Here is a 27,617-nt window from a genome sequence, read left to right on the forward strand (position 1 = left end):
TCCCCCGGGAAAAATTTGAAATTAGGGTGCTCCTGCTTGCTGGGCACTTTTGTCATGTTTGGGCAAAAAAGTGGCCCGGCCAAAGGTGAGGGAAAGAAGCTAGGGAAGTGATGATTTTTTTCTCACTTGGGAAGGGGCTAAACTCCACAGTAAGGACGAACACTCAGCTGGAGATGAAAAGCAAAGGGGCGTAATGAAATGATTGTTGGAAGGGGCAATAGAGCAAACTTTGGAAGTTGGGAAACCTCAAAATCTGAATGAACTAAAAAAATATACACCGTGACAGTTGGAATTTTATGGGGTCAGTTGGCGTGAAAATATAATAGAGATGGAAAGAGGGATCTACACCACTCCACATAAAGATTGCTACTTCATGGAGAAAAGCCACACAGTGGAAGAGTGTCAAGGTCGACAAATATCTCGACACAAATGGAAAGGGAGAAATGGGAGGGGGAGTCAAGGATTAAAAACATCTCGACACATATGAAAAGGGGGGAAGGGGAGGGGGAGTCAAGGATTAGAAACATCTCGACACAGATGGAAAGGGGGAAGGGGCGTCAAGGATTTAAAACATCTCGACACAAATGGAAAGGGAGAAATGGGAGGGGGAGTCAAGGATTAAAAACATCTCGACACAAATGGAAAGGGAGAAAGGGGAGGGGGAGTCAAGGATTAAAAACATCTCGACACATATGAAAAGGGGGGAAGGGGAGGGGGAGTCAAGGATTAGAAACATCTCGACGCAGATGGAAAGGGGGAAGGGGCGTCAAGGATTAAAAACATCTCGACACAAATGGAATGGGAGAAATGGGAGGGGAGTCAAGGATTAGAAACATCTCGACGCAGATGGAAAGGGGGAAGGGGCGTCAAGGATTAAAAACATCTCGACACAAATGGAATGGGAGAAATGGGAGGGGAGTCAAGGATTAGAAACATCTCGACGCAGATGGAAAGGGGGAAGGGGCGTCAAGGATTAAAAACATCTCGACACAAATGGAATGGGAGAAATGGGAGGGGAGTCAAGGATTAGAAACATCTCGACACAGATGGAAAGGGGGGAAGGGGCGTCAAGGATTTAAAACATCTCGACACAAATGGAATGGGAGAAATGGGAGGGGAGTCAAGGATTAGAAACATCTCGACACAGATGGGAAGGGGGGAGGGGCGTCAAGGATTAAAAACATCTCGACACAAATGGAATGGGAGAAATGGGAGGGGAGTCAAGGATTAGAAACATCTCGACACAAATGGAATGGGAGAAATGGGAGGGGAGTCAAGGATTAGAAACATCTCGACACAGATGGGAAGGGGGAAGGGGCGTCAAGGATTAAAAACATCTCGACACAAATGGAATGGGAGAAATGGGAGGGGAGTCAAGGATTAGAAACATCTCGACGCAGATGGAAAGGGGGAAGGGGCGTCAAGGATTAAAAACATCTCGACACAAATGGAATGGGAGAAATGGGAGGGGAGTCAAGGATTAGAAACATCTCGACGCAGATGGAAAGGGGGAAGGGGCGTCAAGGATTAAAAACATCTCGACACAAATGGAATGGGAGAAATGGGAGGGGAGTCAAGGATTAGAAACATCTCGACACAGATGGAAAGGGGGGAAGGGGCGTCAAGGATTTAAAACATCTCGACACAAATGGAATGGGAGAAATGGGAGGGGAGTCAAGGATTAGAAACATCTCGACGCAGATGGGAAGGGGGAAGGGGCGTCAAGGATTAAAAACATCTCGACACAAATGGAATGGGAGAAATGGGAGGGGAGTCAAGGATTAGAAACATCTCGACACAGATGGAAAGGGGGAAGGGGCGTCAAGGATTAAAAACATCTCGACACAGATGGGAAGGGGGGAAGGGGGAAGGGGCGTCAAGGATTAAAAACATCTCGACACAGATGGGAAGGGGGAAGGGGCGTCAAGGATTAAAAACATCTCGACACAGATGGGAAGGGGGGAAGGGGCGTCGAGGATTAAAAACATCTCGACACAGATGGGAAGGGGGGAAGGGGCGTCGAGGATTAAAAACATCTCGACACAGATGGGAAGGGGAAGGGGCGTCGAGGATTAAAAACATCTCGACATAGCAAACGTGTATGGAGAACAAAGATTACCTCACAGGGAATGTTGAGGTAGGAGGGGAGAAAATTCGCATTCCAACTCAAGCATTCAAACATGTCTTCCTGTGCGTTTCTCCAAACGAATAGGCATAACACAGTCAATGGGGAAGCGTCTGCAGTGTAGTAACAACAAGAGTTACTAAACACAAAGCTTGTGTTAGAGAGGATACAACTTCAGACGAACAAATTCATCAGTCTAAAGAGGCCAGTCACACAGTCAAGGGTTGTATTCTGGTGGTCTAGTGCCATGACAAACCACCTCCAAACACTTGACAGTATGGTCAGAATGGATATTGCCACACAAGGGGGCACTGGGGTGATAATTATTCTCAGGCGGTCTAGTACCATGGAAAAGTCTGCCTACAGCACCAACATTTCCCACAGCAATCAGTGCAAAAGGGGTGCAGTCATTAAAATCTGGGGGCCTAGTACCGTAGAAATGTACTTCCGAGTTACCGACTACTTTATTTGGGGTCTCATTATGCGGGGAGAGAGATGGAGAAAACGGTCTCTCTCTGGAGGATACGGGGGCAAATGTTGATGGATTTGCCGCTCCTTCCACAGGGGAGGGAACCTGTGGGCGAAAAATCGTCTAGCTCAGCGAATAAAAAAGATTCCATTCCATGCCCAGTGGCGATTGGATGATGTTCACGCAAAACTATTGGGGAATCTGACGGATTTAATAAACGAACAGGAACTTCGCCGGCAACACTCGACTTGACCAATGTAGAGCCTACAAGTACAGAACTGCAATTAGGGGAGGGCATTCTCTCAACCAAGCTAGTCGAGTACGAACATGCAATTCTGCCTATGGCAATTACTTCTGAACGATCTGGGATGCTCACAAGCTCATTCAAAACTACATCGCTACCTTGAACTGGAGACTGTGGCTCCACAGTTCTACCTTGAACTGGAGACTGCGGCTCCACAGTTCTGCGGGGAAAATGCACCAGCTCATGCAAAGTGTCAGGCGTCGGTACAGCATGAGACTCTTAATCTCAGGGTCGTGGGTTCGAGCCCCACGTTGGGCGCCAATGTTGACAATTCCTCTCTTATTATTATTGTCTCTCGGACTAACGCAAAGGCACCAAGTGGTTATTGGAGGACGCAATGTCTTATTATTGATATTGATGAGGTTGGACGAGGATTGGACTAGACGAGACGAGATTAGAACTGACGATAACTAGACGAAGGATTCGACTACTCAAGATTAGACTCTGCGAAGTCTTGTTATACAAGGAATTACTATAATAAATATGTACGGTGCAATGCATAAGCGCCCAATTAGCTGACGCGCAGATTATGTGTATAGTCCGGTGGCTATGTACACTAGAAACTAGAAAGGGATGTAATTAGATTAAATGTACGGTGGTTTATGTGCAGGGTCAGAAGGAGGGAAAACGGGCTGCAGATGTGTATGGTACTAATTATTGCATGCAGGGGCAGCGGGGAAATGGTACAAATATGGAGGTTATGATGTGTGTACTGTACTACATGGGGGTGAGTAAGGGTTTATAGGGGACATGTACAACATAACCATGGTGACTGCGGGTAACCATGGTGACTGACGGTAACCATGGTGACTGCGGGTAACCATGGTGACTGCGGGTAACCATGGTAACTGACGGTAACCATGGTGACTGACGGTAACCATGGTGACTGCGGGTCACCATGGTAAACTGCAGGTAACCACAATACACACGTGTTGTCCCTGTACCTCATGTAAAGCCACCGAGATGTTTGGTACACAGACAGCAACTTGTTGGCCCTGCATTTCATGTGGCTCAGTCAGGTTTTATTTAGTTCACTGCCGTTCTAGGCAGGTTCTTGATTTTTAAACTAGCCTGCACACGGGGCCGTAGCATTGGGATGTCAGACGGTTCGGCCAGATTGGGTACTGGTTGTGTGTGTGTGTGTGTGCAAGTGTGTGTGCGCGCGCGCGTCCGTGCGTGTGCACGTGCATGTGTGTGTGTGTGTGTGTGTGTGTGTATGCGAATTCCGTCTTGCGCAGAGCTTTGCACCAGCAAGAACTGTAACTGCAGGCGCGGGTGGAGCGGAAGCAACTGTGACAAGCGTAAGTCTATGATGTAACGTGAATAGCGATGATGTAACTGCATGACATTGAGTAACGATGATGCAAGGCCGTCACAGCCGGGGCGGCTGGGGCGGCTGAGGCCGCCCCACTTTTTCGGCCGTTTTTTTTTTTTTTTGAGCACATTACAACAAAGCACAATGATCGCAGCTTAGCGCAAACGTGACAAATCCTTGTCCCCGATCGTGGTTTGTTGCAGAAAAAAGTCTTTCATTTCAGTTACACTGAAATGGCACCAAATGCATGGAAATGTAAAGGAAATGGTATTGCCTTCTCCCCCTGGCCCCCGTGTCACACAACAGCTCAAACAACTTGGTGGAGTTTCTGACTTCTTATACAAACGGAAAGGGCACAGGAGGAGAAAGACGAAAAGACTAGACAGAAAACGACGACGGGAAAGACTCCCGGGAAAAGACTCAGAGGACCAACAAAGAACAAGCAGTAATAAACCGAGGACAAATCGTGACGACCAATCAGGGACTAATACGTACAGAACACATGACCAAGACCAAGACAACCAGACCACGGACGAATCACACACGACTCTCATTCCCAGACCAAACTAGCACTGCGCATGTACTGCATTCACTTGACAGTCACTCTCACACAGACGGAAGCACATCCTCACACTCTGACAACGCGTACTCCTGCATGCACCACATACCATAAACGTCACACATCACACCATGCTCACGCGTACACCTAGACCATATATGACATCAGACACTGGACTCCACAAGACAAGAACCAAATACAACGACATGCGTAAATCATAGTCGTAACATAAATTCGTTACACAGCCTTCCCCTCCGGCGAGAGTCGACCTCGACTCTCAGAAGTAGAAAAATGGAGTAGGAGGAAAACAAAAGGGTTGAGAAGACACAATAACAGGAGAAGAAGACAGGACAACGGCAAGTGGCTGGCTGCAGACGTGGAGATGGGAAAACCTTGGGTGTGGTTCCACGAGGTGGTGCGTCGTACGACTTGCCCATTCGGATGTGGAAGATGTGTATAACATGTACAAATGGAGCAACAGAACACAGCAGGCATGTAGTCAATCAGGGAAAAGAACAAATCGAAAATCCATCGATACACTGTCACACAAACTTCAGAAGGGGAGAAACCCACAGGACTCTAACCTGACTAGAAAACTCGGCGCGGAGCCGGCATAAGTGTCCCACACTTTTCCGATGGCGGATCATCTTGTCGTCCCACGACCCCGTATGATCCTGTCGTCCCACGACCCATAATAATCTTGTCGTCCCACGACCCATAATATTTAGATTTTTATTTATTTGTTTTTTTTTTAATTTTATACTTCCCCGACAAAAGGCTAAACAAACACTGGGGCCCACCAGCTCACGAAGGGAACCGTGGCTCACCATGATCAGACATTCACCTGGTGAACTGAACAGACCCGCAGGTCGACACAAAACGAGAACAAAATACGCTCCCTGAAAGACTACCTATGGCTATGAACCAACTCGTAACCAAGAAAACTGTTCCAGTACAAACCATCACAGCAAAACGTGTGTGGCAACTTCAAAACCGAACCAAGCTTACAAACCAAACAGTTACATAAGTAGTTTGTTTCTCCGTATAGCCTCTATTGTGAGACGATTTTCCCTGATGATAGTCTCGAGAAAATCGATTAGGAACAACCATTTTAGATACATGTATTCTCATTCATCATTTTGTAATGTCCGCTTCACTTATACTATTAATCGCATTAATAAAGTTACACAACCACACTGAAAGGCTAATCAAGAAAACTGCACAAACCCCAGCAAATATACGCACACTGACTGCAAAAACCAAAACAGAAAGACACAAGAGAGACACAAGAACCGGATCGCCGTCACAAAGACTGATGGTATCGGAACGATAGCGCGAAAAGATAAAGCGCAACTTGCCAAGAGGCACCACCCCGAGTACGTCGACATGATGCTCAAGCTCTATCGAGTGAGGCGACGGGACCACAACGAATATACAACAACCAAACCCTCTACTGGGAGCGACTCACCGGGTAAGGGGCCTGCAGGCCAGGCTGGCGAACGCCTTTCCATCTCCATGGCCGTAGTAGCAATCTCGGTGAAGTGAGTTGAACGACGAGAAATAAAATATATTTCGAAACGGCGAGCATGAACTGAAGCCACGGCGAAAACGAAGAGAAAACGATCTCAGGGTCGTGGGTGCCGATCACTAGTTGGGCGCCACTGTAAAGGAAATGGTATTGCCTTCTCCCCCTGGCCCCCGTGTCACACAACAGCTCAAACAACTTGGTGGAGTTTCTGACTTCTTATACAAACGGAAAGGGCACAGGAGGAGAAAGACGAAAAGACTAGACAGAAAACGACGACGGGAAAGACTCCCGGGAAAAGACTCAGAGGACCAACAAAGAACAAGCAGTAATAAACCGAGGACAAATCGTGACGACCAATCAGGGACTAATACGTACAGAACACATGACCAAGACCAAGACAACCAGACCACGGACGAATCACACACGACTCTCATTCCCAGACCAAACTAGCACTGCGCATGTACTGCATTCACTTGACAGTCACTCTCACACAGACGGAAGCACATCCTCACACTCTGACAACGCGTACTCCTGCATGCACCACATACCATAAACGTCACACATCACACCATGCTCACGCGTACACCTAGACCATATATGACATCAGACACTGGACTCCACAAGACAAGAACCAAATACAACGACATGCGTAAATCATAGTCGTAACATAAATTCGTTACAGAAATGCTTGCAATTGGCTTCAATTTTTGAATTTTTTTCCCGGGGGAGGGTAATGTTTGTCCCCGATCGTAGCGCCTTCTTCGTTTATTGCAGAATCAAAAAGACTTTCATTGTAGTTACCGTACACTGAAATGGCACCAAATACCCGGAAATGCTTGCAATTGGCTTCAATTTTTGAATTTTTTTCCCGCGGGGAGGACCCTGGACCCCCCTTCCATGGCCGCCCCACCTCCAAAGTCGGTGCGACGGGCCTGTGAAGTAACTGCATGACATTGAATAGCGATGATGTAACTGCATGAGTAAAGATGATGTTACTGCATTAGTAAAGATGATGTATCTGCCCAAGTGTCACAAAATGATGATGTATTAAACATAAGTTACACTGATCATGCGATGTAATGGCACGAGTGAACATGCAGTAACTTGGACTACTAGCTGCACGAGTAACATAATGTAACTGCATACGTGATTATGATGTAACTGCATACGTGATGATGATATAACTGCATGAGTTCTGATGATGCAACGGCATGGGTAACATCAATATACAAAATCTGCGAGCGTGAAATTTCTGCAGTTGGCATTTGTTATCGACATGCTTGGGGAAATTTCTGCGCATCATTCTGAAGAAATTGCTCAAAAAGGAAAACCAAATTCAAACTATGTAATCGCATGAGCTGACTGTCAAGTAACTGGTGGTGTTAGTGGACAATATAGCGTAACTTGTAGTTCCTTCGTCCTTTTCTTTGCTATAAACTTTAAAAATTACTTTTGAAATTTATAGAAAAGAAAAGGACCATAAATTCATCCTTGGCTCTCCATCCAAGTCCATACTTTTGAACTATTTGGAAAAGTCTAGAAGAAGTCTGGACTTTGAAACACACTGTAGAATGCTTGCATCAATCTTTTTTTCTCTGCCTCTTATCGATGCAGGTCAATGCAATGTGCGTGGGAAGTTGTATGATGATGGAGATGAGTATTCCTACACCCAAGGCAACGCTCAATGCACACCGCTGTGTGAGTGCCGGGTGAGTACACTGTGAGCTGCTCAAACCCTGCTCAAACCCTGTTCAAACCCTGCTCAGATCTGTTCAAAGCCTGCTCAAACCCTGCTCCCACCTTGCTCTAACCCTGCTCAGACCTTACTCAAACCCTGCACAAACCCTGCTCTAACTCTGCTCAAACCCTGCTCAAACCCTGCTGTTCTCCGGCACTTGTACTGCTCTGGTCACGGCTGCGACGCATGTACAGTGCGATCAAACTTGTGTTGCGCGGCTGCCTCTTCTAACCGGCATAGCTTTGGCAGGGGCAGGTTTACAATCGACACCATTTTGCTGGACCGCGGATTTGTTTTCACTTTTCAGTTGTCCAGTTTCCAGCCTAGTTTACTGACACAGTAGCTTGCATGCATGCAATGTTGTGAGGCCGGATTGGTGTCAAACAGTGGAAGGACAGCATGGGGGAGGGGGTGCGGGTCAAATGAAGTCGCCCAAATCACCCAAGTGCACTCTTATGCCGAGTAGGCCAACACAACAACCGCTTCCCTGCACAGCTCGACGATCAAGTCGACACACGAACATGAGTTTTTTTTCACGTTCACTTTCTCGACAAGAAGACAACAGCAATACTGTAAATGCCATATAGATATAATGACGTGCTAATTCTAACGACTTAACGAGGAGAAATCTGTCGTACAAATAGAAATTGTTATACTGATACCTTGGCTCTCCATCCGAGTCCGTTATACTGAAATTGATACTTATGTAACGTTGGCACGCTGGGGACTTCAAAGCGTATAGCGTTTAGTGTTTAGAGTATAACATATCCCCGTACTGTATCCCCAAACGTTAGCGTATCCCCGTACATTAGCGTACGGAGTCTGCCTTTGTATCAAAGCTGCTGCTCACGATTCTTTTATAGCCAGTTAGGTAATTTAGTTGCCGATCAGTTAATTTCGTTGCCAGTACATTTCAATTGCCAATTACAGTGTGTTCACTGAGACCCTTGTGCGTTCTTGCCTCCGAGAGACTGCGGCCCGCTACAAATTGGTGGCAGCGGTAAATTCATTTTGCTTCATTCTATAACTAACTTTGTTACTTTACACGTTTCTCGGACCCCCATGGCTCAACCCGCTACAGCTCCGTGCGACAAATCAAGATGAGAATCATGTTTCTTGCCTTCCTGGGCTTGGCCCTGCTTATTAGCCTGCAGCACAGTCAGGGTGCTAGCGTGGATCACCCTTCTCTCCGCACGGCACTCACTGGAGACTCCGATGGCGATTCCAAGCGACCCGCTACCTACATGTATACTACCGGTGGTGATGGCGAAGCTGATGAGGACGACGACATGCAGGCTGCTGCCCAAGACAAGGAGGGTATTTCCCAAGACCAGCAGCGTTTGATTTTCGCCGGCACGCAGTTGGCAGACGGCCGAACCCTGAGTGACTACAACATTCAGCAGGAGTCCACTATTCACTTGGTACTTCGTCTCCGTGGTGGGATGCAGATTTTCGTCAACACTCTTCCTCGCTAGGCCATCACTCTTTACGTCGTGCAAAGCGATGCTATCGACAATGTGAAGACCATGATTCAAGACGAGGAGGGAGGTTATTTGTCTGACGCCGAGTTAGCCGCTCTGAGTGACCGGCTCAACCAAGATGAAGATAAAACCTGGCTCGCCCTCCGCCGTAGCTCCAGCCGCCGCCGTGGTTACTAACGCTGATTCCAGGTATGGCATTTTCTTTCCTCTCTTCCTTCAGTCTCCCTGTTCTTTTCAGTCTTCCTTTATGCGAGTGTGTGAATCCAGTTTAGTGTGGTAGGCGTCTGATCATGGTGAGCCACGGTTTACCCAGCTAACGTGGGACAATGTGTGTGACAACGCCCCTTATAGTTATAGTTTATTCAGTTCGGTTTTTGAACTGCGATGTTCCTTGCGGGTTGTGCCAGCGTTGTGCAGCAAGAGTGCTGTGGTTTTTCAGGTCCTATTTGCAGGACAGTTCTTTCCCCTTTTGACCCCGTGAGATCGTGTGAACCTGGTGTGTTTCTACTTTATGATTTGTTTATCAGTTCATTCTTCTGTCTATTCCAAACGTTATCATTTCCGATATTATTTGCCATACTCCGGTTGACGCTCTCCCAGTAATTTGCGATCTACTATAATGTTCACGACTCCATACCTGTATTATATTATGCAAGTCATCCATTCTGCCTATCTCTTATCGTCGAGTTTATTCCGACGCGACCATGCATGCCGCCAGTTTTTTTCTTTCTAAATAGCAGCCAGTTGTTGATGTCCAGCTATCACCTACATGTAGTATTCGAATCACGAGGACGTGATTGTATTTGAGAGGGGAGGTGTAGCGTTGGCACGCTGGGGACTTCAAAGCGTATAGCGTTTAGTGTTTAGAGTATAGCATATCCCCGTACTGTATCCCCATACGTTAGCGTATCCCCGTACATTAGCGTATGGAGTCTGCCTTTGTATCAAAGCTGCTGCTCACGATTCTTTTATAGCCAGTTAGGTAATTTAGTTGCCGATCAGTTAATTTCGTTGCCAGTACCGTAACGTACCGCCAGAGCGCCCCGTCTCGCGAGAGCGCCCCACCTTGATTTTACAGCCAGAGAAAGGAAAATCGTATGGCAGAGTGCAACGAAGTTTGTACGATGTAAGAATCTTAGTGTACTAAGGTCACACTTGGCAGGTTTTGTGTGGAGCTTGTGTCCACTCGAAGGTACGGATTGACTGCAAAACGTGCAATATGTGTACAAGGTTCATGTCGTATGACCTACTGACAGCAGACCACCTCCACAAAACGACCACGAAAGGATGAGATGGTGGGGCGCTCTGGCGGTACTTTACGGTACATTTCAATTGCCAATTACAGTGTGTTCACTGAGACCCTTGTGCGTTCTTGCCTCCGAGAGACTGCAGCCCGCTACACTTATACTGTTCCTATTGAGCGTTGAGAATGAGTGAGAATCGTTACCTTTGCTACACGTACACCAGTCAATTTTAGGAAATCGTTATAATTATAATTATGCGTCTCCGGCGTTAGATTAATGGCTTTTGCAGTAAATGGCAATCAGCATCGGAATATGCTCGCTGGTCTGTTGGGATTCATGATTCATGATTCATGATTCATGATTCATGATTCATGATTCATGATTCATGATTCATGATTCATGATTCATGGTCACCGAAACTAAAACACATTCCCAGGGGACTACTTTAATAATAATGTTATTGTCCATCAGCACATACACACACACACACACACACACACACACACACACACACACACACACACACACACACGCACGCACGCACGCACACACACACACACACACACACGCACGCACACACACACGTACGCACGCACGCACACACACGCACGCACGCACGCACGCGCACGCGCGCGCACGCACGCACACACACACGCACGCACGCACGCACGCACGCACGCTAGCACGCACGCACGCACGCACACACACACACACACACACACACACCTCAGACCTCAGACATGCCCGTCGCGGAAGCGATGATAGCGAACAGCTATGTTAGACATAGCACCTTGTGCTGGGATTACACCATTCAACAGCTTGCAAGACACACACACACACACACACACACACACGCGCGCGCACACACACGGCTAGCACCCAGCAACCAAAGATGGGGCCATGAGTCAGGTGAAAGTTGCATGATGTTACTAGTATGTAGTTTGTCTATTGCCTTTTTCTCCCGTTTTTTCCCTCCCATGATGGTGTGCTGCCCCCCCCCCCACCCCGCCCCCGCCCCGCCCCACCTCACTCCCCGTCCTGTACTTGTTGGTCGGAACCGTCTGCAGGATGGACGTACACACTGTCCGCCCACACCGCAGTGCCCGAGCTTGCCCTGCCCGCCGGAACAGCGTCAACAGCGCAGCGATGGTTGCTGCGACGAATGCATGCGTGACTGGGAACAGCAAGGTATGACACTTGCACACTGTAAACTGTAAACTGGCTAATTTTACCGCCAGTGATATTTTTAACCATCTTGGCGAAAGGAGTGTTTTCGCTAAAGTTTTTCCGCGCCAATCGAAATTTTGTATCTACAACAATACAGTGCTGGTCATCTTTCTTTTTTCACTGAACTCTGAAACTCGGATCGCTAAAACATTTCATCTCGAATTGATCCAGATTCAGAGAACGCTAATATGTCTCCCCGCTGCCGCCGCATGCAACTGCAGAATAGGCAACAAAGAAAAAATGATATCAAAACGGTCCTAAAACACACGAAATGCCAGCGAAAACCTCTCTGTTATCGCACTTTCTGACTGTTTATCATCTTGTTACAGTCGTGGATAGTTGCTGCATAACTCGTTCTCATGTGTTTCCTTCTCTCTGTATTATTTTTAGTAGCAGTGGTGAGGCTTCCTGTAGCTTCATTCATAGGAAAAAAGGTTTCAGAGCAGACTCGCTCTCTTCCCATTCACTCTGCAAACTCAAACTCATTTCTCAATCAATTATTACAACGTTTCGGCAAAATTGCCCTCGTCAGGCATGCTGCATATTTTGTTGTTTTTGATCCTCTGCTCAGCTATAACACCGCCATGCAGTCGAACACCTGCTCCGTGCAGCCATTTACCTGGCAGTCTGCACAACGGGAAGAAAGTCTGGACGTGTTCCAACATGGGGTCGGAGACGGCCCAGTGTGTGTGTTACTTCTACCCGATCAATGGTGGCTGCTTTAGTGAGTAATATCCACAGGCCGTGCAAGCAATGACGTCATCGACTGTTAGACCGGGAATTTTTGGTGGGGTAATATTTCCGCCATTTCCCACAATCAACAGTTCGGTGACACCAGTTTTCCGTACTGCAGTCGGCATGCTTGTGCGTATATTTTCAGTGCACTTTATTTTAGGTAAAAATTACCTGTACTGAAGTTACTGAAAATAAAACTCCACCGAAATTTTCCGGTTCTACAGTATCATTGATCGCGCTGCGAAGCTCGTGTGTAGTTAGCAGGGAGTCGTAAAATACCGGTATTTTACGACTCCCTGGTAGTTAGCGTAGTTCAGTCACCACCGTGACCAGCAAATGGCCGTCGTCATAACTGTACTCCCTAGTCAGAAAAGGCAAAATGGTGACTATGAGATTGCGGGTGGTACATGGTCATCACACCACAGATGTTGTCGTAATAGCAATTATTATGACGGTGGATGGTGCAATGCGTAAAGTGTTTGTGATTGTAGCAAGCTACCGTTCTTTCCAGAGTAAAAGCCGCATCCCCCATGTTGCCACTAAATACAGGCATCTACCATATTTGGCTAAATACAGACATCTACCCTATTTGGCTCTTTATCACCGTTATTTTGATCTATAAGAAAAACGGAGGACCAAAGAGCTACAATTATTATTTATTAAGGCCATGCCGTTTTTTTCCTATGTTTCGCGTCACTTTATTCCATGAAATCAATGAGGGAGGACGAAAAAAATAAAAAAAGCCATCCAAAAAAAAACAGTGTACGTGCATTGCATTTGTGTACCGCGTGCGTTAAATATTAGGTTGCGTTTTATTTTAGGTAAAAGTTGTCGGCACCCAAGTTACCGAATATAAAACACCGCCGAAAATTTCTGCTTTTACACTAACTGGTGGCGCCAGTGGACATTATATTTCCTCCGGAGACAAAAACGTCGTGACTTTTTTCATTAATGTTCGCTGCTGTTCTGTCGCTCTCTGTGTAGCTCTGTCGGCCTGAAACACCAACAGATGACATTTCCGAACCGTAGGAAGACATGATTCACATTCAGGAAAGCCGACAGTCATCGCAAGGCAAAGGTGTCGTGCTGTAAACCAAGCAAAGCGATGATGTTTTGCATTTTTGTCCAGCAGGCACATTGCTAACAAAAGCGCTGCACTCACTGCTCGTCGGTGCCAGTCTTTGGTTCAGAATGAGAAAGAGCAGGAAAATGGCACTGAGGAGCAAGAAGAGTGTGAAAGGGATAGCAGCTAGCGTTTTGAAATCTGCGTGATCCAAAAAAAACACCAGCCACAGTGAGAACAGGCCGGCAAGATGTCAAAACTCCAAACGCAAAGATGTGACAGCAAAGCTAAAAAGTTCAAAATCGAAGTCGGTATCCAGTGGAAGATCTTGCCTTTTCATCAGCCTCCACTCCGATGTCTCCTTAGTAGCATATAGGAGAACTAGCAAGATCTCCTCACAGCAGTCGTGACGTGATGGGATGAAACAATGCGAAATGTTTGGCTTTGCCTGTACGCGTCGTTCCGGTGCAGTATCGGGAGCCAAGGCGATACCAGAGTACCAGCTCCATCGCCGTCACCTAGATGCTAGGGAAGGCAATAGTGTAAATCACATACTAGCAGCACCAAAGACGATCAGGGATGTGGAGAAGCTGCTCCGGGACATGCAAGACCGCGTCGATCGACCTGCCACTTTGGTTGGTTCCAGCGGTGATGAATCGAGCGATGGCGACTCAGACTGACACTCTATTCCCACCAATCAATCTTGAAGATATTGCACACATGTCCATTGCGCTTGTTGAAGAGTTTCTCTTCCAATAGAACACTTTTGTTGAGCACAGTAACTCCTTGAAAAGTCATGTGAAAAAGTCACGAAGTTTTTGTTTGCGGATGAAGTACTTATAGTGTAACTTGTAGCTCCTTGGTCCTCCTTTCTCTTATAAATACATTTAAAATAATTAATCCTTGGCTGTCCACCCGAGTTAATTTGATCATCGGAGTATAAGCCGGTCTCCCCCTTTTTTGGGTGAATTTTGAGGGTTCAAAGTGCGGCTTATACTCTGGAAAGACGGTGCTCATAGATCAATTGAGGAAGTAATACCGCGTGGACTGACATGATGCACTTCCACTTTGTTTTTGTCTTACCAGCCCATCGTCCCCGGTATCCCCGATGCGGCTCAGGACACTCGACAGGCAAATGCTGGCGTTATAATTCCAAGAGAACGTTCGCAGGACGTGTGGCGCCTGCCTAGCCAGCCGAGTGTTTTCCCCACCTTGATCATTATTTTCTTCCCGTTGTAAAATTTTCTTTCAAATCTGCTTACTTGTATTTCAGATTTGTGCAAATCCAATGCACACCTATATCTCACAACCCTGGGGAATGCCTGGGTAATTATAATTATCATATTATCGTATAATAGCAATAAAAAGAACAAATTCTGCAGTCATCGCCACACTACAACGAAGTCATGAAAGTTTACCAGAATTAATTTTCTTGTCACATTCATCAGTGGAAAGTCGTGACTGAAGAGTAACCATGCTGAACAATGATTAAATATACATTCAATGATGTGTTACGAGAACAAAATACAGTGCCAAAATAGAAAGAGGGAAGGTGAGACAATAGCAGTGAAGTGAGAGCTAAGTGCAACGGTGGGTGAAAAACTAATAATTATAACGCTAAAACTGTGTAGTGAGACAAACAATCATGCTGTGCACCTACGAAAACAATTTTAACGCAACTACATGTTTCTTCTGCTTACAAAGATCAGGCTTATGCAAACGAAAACAAACAGCCTCAAGTACTTTCAACTGACTAGCATACCGTGCACGACAAAGAACAGAAAAACTAAAATCATCATACACCTGCAGACACTTAGGGTGAGACAACAAGTGAAGAAAAACGGCAGACTTCTTACGATCACAATCACCATCTGATTCCTCGTCTCCAACAACCGCAACCTCGTCCTCCGTTTCATCTCCCAACTCGTCCTCAGTGTCGTCCTCCGTGTCATTCTCCTCATCAACACTGATCGGTCCCAGGCTCGTTTGACGTTGTTTAACCTCTGTTCGTTGACTCCTCCTTTGATCTTGATGGCAACTTGTTACCATTGTTGTTGTTGTTGTTGTTGTTGTTGTTGTTGTTGTTGTTGTTGTTGTTGTTGTTGTTGTTGTTGTTGTTGTTGTTGTTGTTGTTGTTGTTGTTGTTGTTGTTGTTGTTGTTGTTGTTGTTGTTATTGTTGTTGTTGTTGTTGTTGTTGTTGTTGTTGTTGGTGTTGCTGTTGTTAAATCTTGTGTTCCCAGTGTCCTCGCCGGTGCTTGATCTCCAGTACTGTAATAATTCATTGAATAATTAGCCGTTGATCGTCTAGGTCTTTGAATGTTGATTGTGTTACTTTCTTTGTTGAATTCCGTCAACGAACAGAGGTTAAACAACGTCAAACGAGCCTGGGACCGATCAGTGTTGATGAGGAGAATGACACGGAGGACGACACTGAGGACGAGTTGGGAGATGAAACGGAGGACGAGGTTGCGGTTGTTGGAGACGAGGAATCAGATGGTGATTGTGATCGTAAGAAGTCTGCCGTTTTTCTTCACTTGTTGTCTCACCCTAAGTGTCTGCAGGTGTATGATGATTTTAGTTTTTCTGTTCTTTGTCGTGCACGGTATGCTAGTCAGTTGAAAGTACTTGAGGCTGTTTGTATTCGTTTGCATAAGCCTGATCTTTGTAAGCAGAAGAAACATGTAGTTGCGTTAAAATTGTTTTCGTAGGTGCACAGCATGATTGTTTGTCTCACTACACAGTTTTAGCGTTATAATTATTAGTTTTTCACCCACCGTTGCACTTAGCTCTCACTTCACTGCTATTGTCTCACCTTCCCTCTTTCTATTTTGGCACTGTATTTTGTTCTCGTAACACATCATTGAATGTATATTTAATCATTGTTCAGCATGGTTACTCTTCAGTCACGACTTTCCACTGATGAATGTGACAAGAAAATTAATTCTGGTAAACTTTCATGACTTCGTTGTAGTGTGGCGATGACTGCAGAATTTGTTCTTTTTATTGCTATTATAAAATTGTTGTCTCCACGTCGATTATTTGCATATTATCGTATGTGTAGGGTTTTGTTGATAACGGAGTTTCAGACCAGTAGCCCATTGGCATTGTCATACTTTGTGTAACTACGTTCTACGACTACAACTGCCTATCAGCTCCAGCACAAAGAAACCTACCATACACGTTGTGTGGTATGTTGCTTTCAAGTTTGCGTCCTTGCAGTGTGGTTTGAGGGTATTGTTGTTGGTGTACACTTTATTTATAGTGGAAGTCAAAAACAGGCAAAATGCCTAATAACATTGGACCCACTGTGAATACATTTAAAAAAAGGATATTGTGGAAATTGCCCGAATGGTCTTGCCAGTACCGTCATCGACATGCCTATCATGTGTAAGCTGGTTCTGGAAAATGGAGTTTCTCGTTTACTTGTATTTTGAGGAGGCGGGTGATCTGTGCTGTTGCTTTAGCTGCTATTGCACTGCACCAAAATGAGATACTACTACCCTAATTCAACGTTACCGCCTTGCGGCGCAATGAACATTATACTCCTAATGTTCCGTTTTAGAAGTACATTTCATCGTGTTCACATGATAATATTAGCCTTGCGGCCATCATTCACCATTGTGTTTCATGCGTGCCCAAATGCGCTCTCAGGCTTTCACAAAAACAGCAATTCGAGTCGTATCTAGCGCGTGCGACACCTTCGAGTACTAATTTTTTGACCCCGTCAGTCAAAGTGACTGGCATGTACGCTGGTACGCGTCTGATACGAGCTGAAAATTCCAACATGTTGGAATTTCCATTTCGGCGCGTTCCGTACGCATGGTGCCCCAAAAGCCATGAAAATGCGCACAAACGCGTGGTTTCGCGCGTACAAGCGCCAGTTGTGAACACAGCTTAAAACAGTTTTAGGCTGTGTTTACATGAGAAGTTTCAACCCGGGTCGAGTTCAGCCCGGGTTGAAAGTCTGTACGACAGACAAAAGAGGTGAGCGTTTACATGAAGACAGTTGACCCGGGTCAAATACTGATATGCCGCCAAAAGTCCACTTCTACAGTCCTGTATGGTCACGTGAATCCGTTCGCGCGAAATTTGCATCTGCAGTGCCGTTCAAACCTGGCGCGAGATACGCACAGAAGTACGTTTGTACGATTTTCTTGACCCGGGTTGATTTCAACCCTCCCCTTGGGGGGAGGGTTGAAATCAACCCGGGGCGAAATTTCAACCCGGGTCAAGCGCAATGCGTCGAGGTATATTATGTATCAGATTGCAACGACCAGGAGGCTCTTAGTAGTGGCTGCAAATGACCGATATCCGTCACTTGCAGCTCTGCATCAGAGACCTGTAGCTGGCCTGAAGAGTTGTAAAATTACTCCTTCGTAGCCGGGGGAGTCAGAGCGAGGGCGATTCACGGCTTGGTCAAAAAACTGTCGGCCTGGAACGTAAACGTGGATCTGCCGACACAGTTCACCTGGTTCACACGCCTGACCTGGCATGCTGCCTTGCGTGAAAGGAACATTTTTCCGAAAGCAAGCTTCTTCTCCAAAATTCGAAATTTCTTTCCCAAAATGCCGTCGTCCTTGACCTCGAAGCTGAATGTTGTTAGGATAGAAAATTAGCGAAGATGTAGCCGACCCATTCTGGCAAGCCGTGTGCCCTCTGGATATGCAGTTGTTCGCCATGGTCAACAATCTTCTTCTCCTTCGTTCGTACTTTCACTTTCCTGACCACGAATACAAGCGGTACCCATGCTCAGGTTAGTGTTTATTTGTCTGTCTATGCACATACATGTAATACAATGTACTGTTCGTGCTGCAGGCACTGGCCGATCATGGAAATAGAGGAAGCAGCCAGCTTTCTTTGAATTCTCGTGCTTTCAACAAAAATATGTACACACTTTCCTTGGCTCCTCTTTCCCACCGCCACCATGCATGCACAATCGAGCTTGCTTTAATGCCCTGCAGTGCAGAATGCTCCCACCACCGCAACTACCACCGCCGCCACCACTACCAGCAGCACCACCACCACCACCACCGCCACCGCCACCACCACCGCCACCACCACCGCCACCTCCACCACCACCACACCACCACCACCACCACCACACCACCACCACCACCACACCACCACCACCACCACACCACCACCACCACCACACCACCACTGTGACCACCACCACCACACCACCACCACCACCACCACACCGCCACCACTATAGAAGCATTGTCGTGCACGGCACGTCTGCAAGAGAAAATAATAGTATGCCAGTGCTGTAATGCCCTGCAGTGCAGTATGCTCCCGCCACCACCACCACCACCACCACCACCACCACTATGGAAGCATTGTCACGCACTGTACATCGATCCACAAGAGAAAATAATGCCAGTGACTTACTAGCACCTCCATGCTGCATGCAGACCTGGACACAGCACTGTTCCCTCTGCAGGAAAGGGGTGGGGGGGGGGGGGGTGTATTTCATTGTCCCTGCCTGAAGTAATAATGACTACATGACATGATATCCAGCTAACTTCGCCAGTAACGAACGACCCTTGATCGGGCATGAGAAAAGTGTTGGTATTTGGGAGTTGTCGTCATTCACGGGGTTGAAAATATACGGCTATATTGTTACTAGGTCTGAAGATAGTGTCACTATCCGTGGGTTGTTATACCCGTGGTTGACTGCAGATACGTTTGGATTATTCTATGAGTATATGAAGGGTATACGTTAAATATTTTCCTGAGGACATAGCACGAGGAAATTATGGGGAATGCAGTACATGTATAGAATGGTGCAATCCATTTCTCCCAGGGCACTTTCCCAAGACTCCTTCCAATATTCACTCTTGGCGCGACCCTTGTGAACTGAGCGGGGTGTATCGTTGAATATACCCCTCTCAGAACGTCTACTGATTGGCTGAAATCGCCCAATTCATACCTTTCCATGGATGTCAGGGAGTCGTAGCACCCAAGGAAACAACACGAGATCATGATACCCAAAATGATGTACTGTAAAAGCGGAAATTTTCAGTGGTATTATATTTTCGGTAACTTCGGTGCCGACAATTTTTACCGAAAAAATGCACCGAACTTTTTCGGTACTACTTAGTGGTACTAGCACCCTTACCTGGAAAGCGGGTATTACCGAAAATTTCCCTCCACCGAATCGCCGATTTTGGAGAATTCCGAAAATATTACACCACCGAAAATTTCTGCTTTTGCAGTACACAGATTGGATCCATGGAGATTCTACATGATCTGTGGTTTATGCAACTCGTGATTGCGGACTTGACTCACTGGCCCCAAGCATGGGTCAGTCAAGCGATGCTATATGCGAGCATGTATGTATCGCACTTGCCCCTAAGGCAGTTAGGGCAACTGTCACTGGCAGCCCAGGGTTGAACCCACATTATTAATTTTTGAAATTTTCCAGGGTGACACGAAAAGCTTCATGCACTGGGTGGTCACTCTCTATTCATGTATACCACTCTGCCAATAGTGCATAGAGCTCTCTTTTGAGCTGCCCAGCTGGCCCTCGTTATGATTTAGGCTGAAAGTCTACCGTGCCGTCTCCCTTATGCTATGACTCCATAATGCATATGTACAGAAGAAAAAATCCCGGGACTCCGTTGATGAAATTCTGTTTTGTCAAGTGGGCATTTTTGATTATTGTGAATGGCGTGTAGTGCCATAGTACAGTTCCTTTTGCTACATAACGTTTGCACAAGTCACCTTTCAGCAATTGAACTAGGAAGATCTATGTCTCTGATCTTGTCATTTGGCCCGGCTGGTGCTGTGCACTAACAACCATTGTCAGGCACCCTCGAAAGACCAACAGCGATGAGTTCATGACCCAAGCATTATTTGGGCCGTTAAGTTGACTAAACGGGAGTGTAGCAAGCTTTGATCGGCGTGCTTGTGAAATGTTGTCCGAGCTGAATAGAGTCTATCTCCTGCGGTTTAGTACAACAGTTTCACACCTAATACTGTAGATTCGACGTCTCCAAGAAAAACCTCATGGAGACTGGAAACTATAGCAGATCATAAATGATGCAGCAGCTCAGCTGATTCCTCAGCTCGTGTCTAGGTTCATGTACTTTGGTAAACGTGTTGTGGCAGACTCCATGTGCAAAGCTGCATACTCTTGGGGTTATTGATTCTTGCTGATAATTCCATTAACGTTATTGCATAGATATGAACATCATAATAATTGAATGTTGGCAAGACCCAACAAGGTGTCCCTAATGACTTACATCAGATCTTCACAAAATGCACATACTGTAAGACATGATTTTATAATATACAATCATGTCTTACAGTATATATTATATAACGAGGAAGCAAATCTAACGTTTTAACGGATGACATTTCTTCGTTATAATAGATCCGTTGAGGCCGTACTGCTTCATATATGCTGTGTGTGGATAAGGCAGAATACTGCAAGATTGTTAACATATCTTCTCGTTATTATTATTATTATTATTATACGCATTCCCGCGTTGAAGTGTAGCAGCAGTATGCTGCGTCCACAGCTTCGCTTATGCAGAATGGCTTGGGTGAGAGGAGAGGGGAGAGAAAGCAACAAGGCAACCAACATCTATGAAATTGGTCACAATAACATGAAGAGAACCAACCTACATACATGTACGCATGATTGCACAAGAATGGAGACGACCAAATATAATGGCTATAAATAATCATTGTGCCACAAAACCGGTACACAGGAGATCTGACGACAATGTAACGAAACATAAAACTCAGTTACTCAATACAGGTTCCACTAAATTACAAGAGAACAACGCTACAACGTTAGAATTGCCGCTAAATTATCGCAAGTGTAGAGAACGAGTCCAATACAAATGAAAACCATGAACAGACTGTCCCGAAGTTATTTTGGGAACAAATTGTACTACTCTCGTTAACCTATGAATTTTGGACAATCGTTAAATTTGCGACTCGTTATAACAGCATGTCTTACAGTACATCTTGAAAAGCCATATTTTGGTTTCACATACACGTCTCATTTCTATCACAGAGATCAGTAGCCATGGGCCATTGGTGGCAATACTGGTAGGAGTCGCCCGAGGCTTAGCCAATAATTTCCGTTCTATACCCAATATACATACCCGAACTGGGCACAAATCTATCCCATTCCTTGGTGCTGACCCCTTTGATGCGCCCCCGAATCCCTTAGCATTATTAGTACCTCCAATTCATTTCATCATCAGCTCACCGCATGCTCAGTACTGTGTTGTAAAGTATGCAAATTTTCGACGCTTTTAAATTGCAGCCTCCCCAGGGCAAAAACACATCTCGGCCACATTGAAATTTCAGCCTGTACTGCTGATGCCTGTATAGTGTATACACTGTCACATTGAACCTTGCGAAACAAATTTTAGGCTACAAATGCCCAGTACATAAAAGTGGAGAAGGCACTGAACGAAGTGTCAACCTACGAATACAACCTCACTGCAACAACATGCTCTTTCTCTTTCTGCTTGTGTAAGCAGAAAGAGCACGTTGTTGCACTGAGGTTGTATTCGTAGGTTGACAGTTCGTTCAGTGCCTTCTCACCTTTGGTTACGTAATCTTGTTACCTTTTGCGTTTCCTCTAGTAAATAAATGACAACCGCTCTATTCAGTTGCTATTCACTCCTGGCGCATGCGCTGGACGCAAAATTCTTTTATTAGTGATGTCGAAAAAGTATGCGGTTGTCAGTTGACAAACCTCCTTTTATTTACAATTCAGTTGCGTGATGTCCACCACTTTCCGAATTAAAAATGCACAGGCCGATATTAGCCGAAAATAAAATATGCGCCGAATATGCAGTACCTTGCGCACTCTGTTAGAAGACATTAGGGCTACTGGGAATGAATGCTCAAGTAAAATGATGAAGTACAGTAATACAATACTATAGGGAGTTCATTTGGCATGAATGCACCAAGCCAACTCTCCTATACAAACAGTATAGTGTTGCTGCCAAAAATATGATTAGCTAAAGTTGCCTTTTTTGCATTTTTATGGTTGAACTTTTTTCCTGTAGCTTCGTTCCCATGCTGTGGATTTAATCACGAAAATTGGTAGCAAGACGAAGAGGTTTTATGTGAGCTTACTATTATTCTACCTGCACTTGCTTTTATCTTTTTTGTGCAGGACTCTGAGAAGCTGGAGGGACCCCACAAACCTCAAGCATTGAGGATACAACTTTTAACCAAGAACCAGGCAACATGATGTGCATGTATCACGTTCGCTGTGATTGCATCGTTTCAGGGTACACTGACAACATACTAGTACTAGGAACTAGTCCTTGATTAGCAGCAGCGGTCTGAATTATTGCCTGGCCGCTATTCATATAATCCTTTGGTGCTTACTCATCGCCTTGTTCTGTCTCTAAAATGGCGTATGGGTGTTCTGAGGCTTGTACTATTTGCTGAAGCCGCGCATTGGCATTGGTGCATGTCGGTAAATGCCAGCCACTGCTGCCTAGCTCAACATGTTTTGTATGATGTAGAATGCGCTCTGTGTATCTACAATCGAGTGACCTGCTTGTGTGGGCTAACTGTAACTACACCAACAGTTGCACTAGTATGTGCACTGTGCTGGCACAGTGTATCATACTCAGTCTTGTCACTTCTTCTCCCACGTTTACTGTATTGTTTAATTCACTGTACACATCTTGCCCAGCTCCTCTAAGGCCACACAGAATTAGTTTGTTGTTTTGGGCCACTACACTCAGCTGGTGTAAGGTTGGTCTGCTTCTCTCTTCCTTCTCTTTGACGTGTCCAGCCAATCATTCATGTCAAGCTTTGCATAACTTAGATCACTGTATATACAGTCACCTGGCTGGAAACGTCCATGGCTGCAAAATCCCATCTTTCTTGAGGGACCCCATTTTATAGAGTGGACGACATTCACTTTCCTGATAGACTCACCTCAGATGTTGGTACACTGTATTGTACCCATCCCTGATTTGTACATGCACCACTTTTTTGGCAACTCCGAACAGTGAGAATGTCTGCTGTGGATAGTTCTCATGCTTTTAAACTCATTCGTAAACAAGTACGGTTTTATACCACCAAAATGTAGTTCATTACAAGTCGTCGATTATGATCCTTTGTTGAGACGAAAGCTTCGGGACCTGGAAGTACTTGTGACATACCCATATCATACTCTGTCCGGTTCTGAAGCTGTGTGCTGTGTGCCAGGGGTTATGGCGATCGAGTGCATGTATGTTCGGATAAGGGCGTGGGAAAACACTCATCTAAAGCATACTCATTTCCTCATGCATACTTTCATTTCTCATTCTTTGGCACACACTCCAGCTCCTCGAAATTATCATGGGATGCATGTTGATGACAGCCTGCTGCCATGCAGCCTGAGCAGTTCGGACAATCAATCATTCGGATAATCAGCATTCTATATTACTACAGTTGTAGCAGCTGTATTTCATGTACAGTACTACAGTAGAGTCGGGCGCCGAAGAACGTGTTGACCAAGAATGTCCAGCCTGAAATGCTAAGAACACCACCGCCTTAAGTTTAAAAGAATGGCGGTGTTGGTTTTCCGGTAGCTTTCGGGGTACATAATTATGATCCTAACATGATTGTTTATAAGAACATGCCACAAGAGCGCAGCCGGATGGCTGAAAAATAAGAACACCCCAGGCTAACCTCTTGGACACAACGTTCTTGGACGCTCGACTCCACTGTAGTATGGAAGAACACTCTTCGGCAGGGATGTTACATGTTAGAAATCATGCGTACAAGATGCCTATTTAAGTCTGCTCTTCTTTTATGACAAGCTTTGGCATGCATGCAGCTCTTAAATAAATCCCAAAGGTGGAGTGCAATGACATGCATTTGGAACCGTGATCACTAAAATCCTGCGCTTACCGGTAATTCTAAGATTTAGAACTATAAGTGATGTTGCACACCAAAGAACGTCGTTCCGAGGGCCTAGGTCGGGGGCGTTCTTGGAAGAACATCATGCTGGATTGTAGATAAACTATATAACCCGCATGTGTGTGATAACAAAAGCTGCGGTACAGTGCGGAGAAACTAGTATAACATACTAATATCACCAGTAGGTTTTCTGAACTTCTTGTTCTATACTGGAGAATATTCCAGCGAGTGAATCCAGAGCAAGTGCTATGGAAATGGACTAGCGAGAGCTCACAATAGCCAGACAGACCCACGAGTCCTTTCTTGAACCGAACAATAATCATCTATGGCATTCAACATGCAGTTTGGGAAGCCATGCAGTCCTGGGACAAATATCCAAATGCATTCTTGTCTCCAGACCAAACAACGTTGTTATCATACTTGACAATTTCCAACTCTACGACCACCATGCCAGCTCAAGCAAAAAGAAGCAAAGGAAGACGGAGATTTCTACTTGTGCAGCCATTCAGGGAGGAGCACGAAGGCTGTTTTAACATTACATGATTCGACTGTGCACGCACTTTCCAAAAGTGTACTTATCACACACCACGTGAACTCTTAGGCTGTTTGCAGTGCGATATACTTACATGTGCATGCCCTTGCCGCACATTCACACTCCAGTACAAAACATAATTATGCAAATATGTAATGCACATAATGTAACATTCTACGCTTGAAGGCAGATCAGCATTCGAACTTTTTCATTGCCTTCAGGCTTCAACAGCATATTGCAAGAGGGCACAATGGTCCAACCCAACATCTTCCAGTGAACACCATCGGCCATGGCAGTACAGACCATCTGACATTCACTCACACCACCCACATAGAAGAGAAGCAATGTTGATACTTCATAGTTAACACGTTACAAATACTACTGAGGGTGCATATAGGCAGTACACCAGGTTCAGGATGCATTGATCCATTCTTCTGATTCAACTACCTCAGCTGCTCATTTGATCTATGGCTATGCATGCTGTCGTCAGTGAGCCACATCATTGCGAAAGACTGATGACGGAGAGATCATTGCGCGTGTGTAGTCACAATACTATCAGAGAAATACGTTTGGCAAATATAGGAATACTGTGGACAAAATTGTACACAATAACCTGCCTTGAAGCAAATCTCAGAAAGAAAGCGCTGTGCAGATGCATGTCAGCCGCTTCAGATTCAGTCACTTCGTGAGATCCAATATTCTTCCAACTGTACTGTTCAGCCTTCGGTGATCCACAGAGACAGACAAACAATCTGTTCCGTCCTTCCACATGAGAAACAGAGAGTGAACATGTTCCAGTTCATTCCAGTATGAAGGTGGCGGATACAGGCAATGAAAGTCATCGTTGGGCCAACATGACCAGCCTTCAGACATGAGTTCTCAGAGACCTTCGCTCATGATAATGGTATTCACCCTTGGCTACAATCCTGCAAAACACGTGAAAAGATTGCAGCAAAACAAACTGGATGTTATAAAGAAGGAATTTAGGAAAACTAAGCCTATCGTATTTGTAGTACAGTGAAGCTAAGATACAACACCCAGCAGGCAGGCAAACTTGCTAATATCCGATGAATTAGCATGCCTGGTCATGGCACACCGGGTACAAAATGTGCAACCAGCATAACGTTTCCACCAGTATTGATAATCTATCGTAACGTTATTATCAAACTACATAACTGCTAAGAATGTGCAACTACTAACATAAGGTGCGATCGGCTTCGAAATCCAATGATTATGAGCAAGCGCGCATATATTTCTACATGTGCCATGTAGATAGAGTGTTTCATCAGGTTCAGTAGGCATGGATCCACAGTTCATTGTTCTGCTTCAACTACCGTAGCTGTGATGTACAAGTTTTGATCTCTGGCTACGCATGATGGTATTAATGAGCCCAATGGCCCACAAAAACCGAAGTGATGAAACTTTCTGCCGTGGGCAGAGGGATCATCGAGTTGCCCACTCTTGGTTATGTACTCATGCCATTACCAACTATCAGTGCACAAGTACTGCTACGCCCTCACTATGATCCATTGCAACAATATCACCAGGCACATGCATGCTACTGCACCCATTAAACCAAGAGTCGCAAATAGGAAAATCTTTGCTGTGAACCACAGCTAGCTATAAGGTGCTTTGAGTCCAGTTTTGTGGGAAAGTTGCACTGCACGATGCACAATACCACATTGAGCGAAATTCTTTTTTTCACATAGCGTGAAGTGTCTCTCGAGAAATGCAATGCACAATGCATAGCACATCGCAGAAAAATCTTGTATTGCACCTGCAGTCTAAAACTGCTTGCCAGCCAGAGCTCTTGAGTCACATGCACCAGCATGCAGGAAGTGATGCCCATCACGTGTCACCCAACCTAGAAGTGAAGCTGGACTCAATTTCCCGTGATACGACCTGTGATGGAGCTGCAACAACCAGCGATGCAAGTTTGCAGTCCAATTATTTGAAACTGGCCCGCTATGTTGCTGAGAACGTACTCAAGGCAACATTTGAGAAATAACCTTTCGAAAAAATGTTCGGTACAAACATGGCCGGATATTGTTTAAACTTTACGGTACTGTGTGAAGAAAACAACTATTTTATTGCATAGACTAAAGGAGCCATCCAGCATTATCCATAATTTTCACGAAATGAAAGAAGGACCCTCCTCCACCCCCCCCCCCCCCCCCCCGATTGATGTCTGTAATATCAATATTTTTTCGAAACGAAACTCCCCTTGACCCACCCACAAACGAAACTTTTTCTCTTCGTGTAAAAGATCGACAATTATGGACCCGGCATTATCGATAATTTTCACGAAATGAAAAGTTTAGTTATGAGTAACTTGTGACCGTCCCCCACCCCCACCTACTCACCCCTCAACGAAAAATAGCTGGAATGGACTAGTGTTTC

The 27,617-nt window shown here is 45.5% G+C and overlaps 1 protein-coding gene and 2 long non-coding RNA genes across 3 annotated transcripts in view; 2 read left to right on the top strand and 1 right to left on the bottom strand.

Annotated features, from left to right (window-relative positions):
• LOC135821934 (uncharacterized) overlaps positions 1-15,135 on the top strand; it is a 19,736-nt gene extending 4,601 nt beyond the window's left edge. The window contains exons 4-8 of the mRNA XM_065334904.1: positions 4,137-4,199; positions 7,915-8,009; positions 11,831-11,951; positions 12,562-12,714; positions 14,875-15,135. Of these exons, the coding sequence (XP_065190976.1) occupies positions 4,137-4,199; positions 7,915-8,009; positions 11,831-11,951; positions 12,562-12,714; positions 14,875-14,978 (536 nt within the window). The 3' untranslated portion in view covers positions 14,979-15,135. The remainder of the gene's footprint in view (positions 1-4,136; positions 4,200-7,914; positions 8,010-11,830; positions 11,952-12,561; positions 12,715-14,874) is intronic.
• LOC135821084 (uncharacterized) lies at positions 4,534-6,983 on the bottom strand. Its single transcript, XR_010554288.1, has 2 exons — positions 6,241-6,983; positions 4,534-5,200 (listed from the first exon to the last, which is right to left on the bottom strand). It is a non-coding gene; the product is annotated as an uncharacterized LOC135821084 (long non-coding RNA).
• Positions 15,136-18,099: 2,964 nt separating the features above from the next.
• On the top strand, positions 18,100-23,894 carry LOC135821935 (uncharacterized). The gene is made up of 2 exons (XR_010554428.1): positions 18,100-18,542; positions 22,938-23,894. It is a non-coding gene; the product is annotated as an uncharacterized LOC135821935 (long non-coding RNA).
• The last annotated feature ends 3,723 nt before the right edge of the window (positions 23,895-27,617 follow it).

The sequence above is a fragment of the Sycon ciliatum genome, chromosome 7, assembly GCF_964019385.1.
Source record: "Sycon ciliatum chromosome 7, ocSycCili1.1, whole genome shotgun sequence".
Taxonomy (NCBI): Eukaryota; Metazoa; Porifera; class Calcarea; order Leucosolenida; family Sycettidae; genus Sycon; species Sycon ciliatum.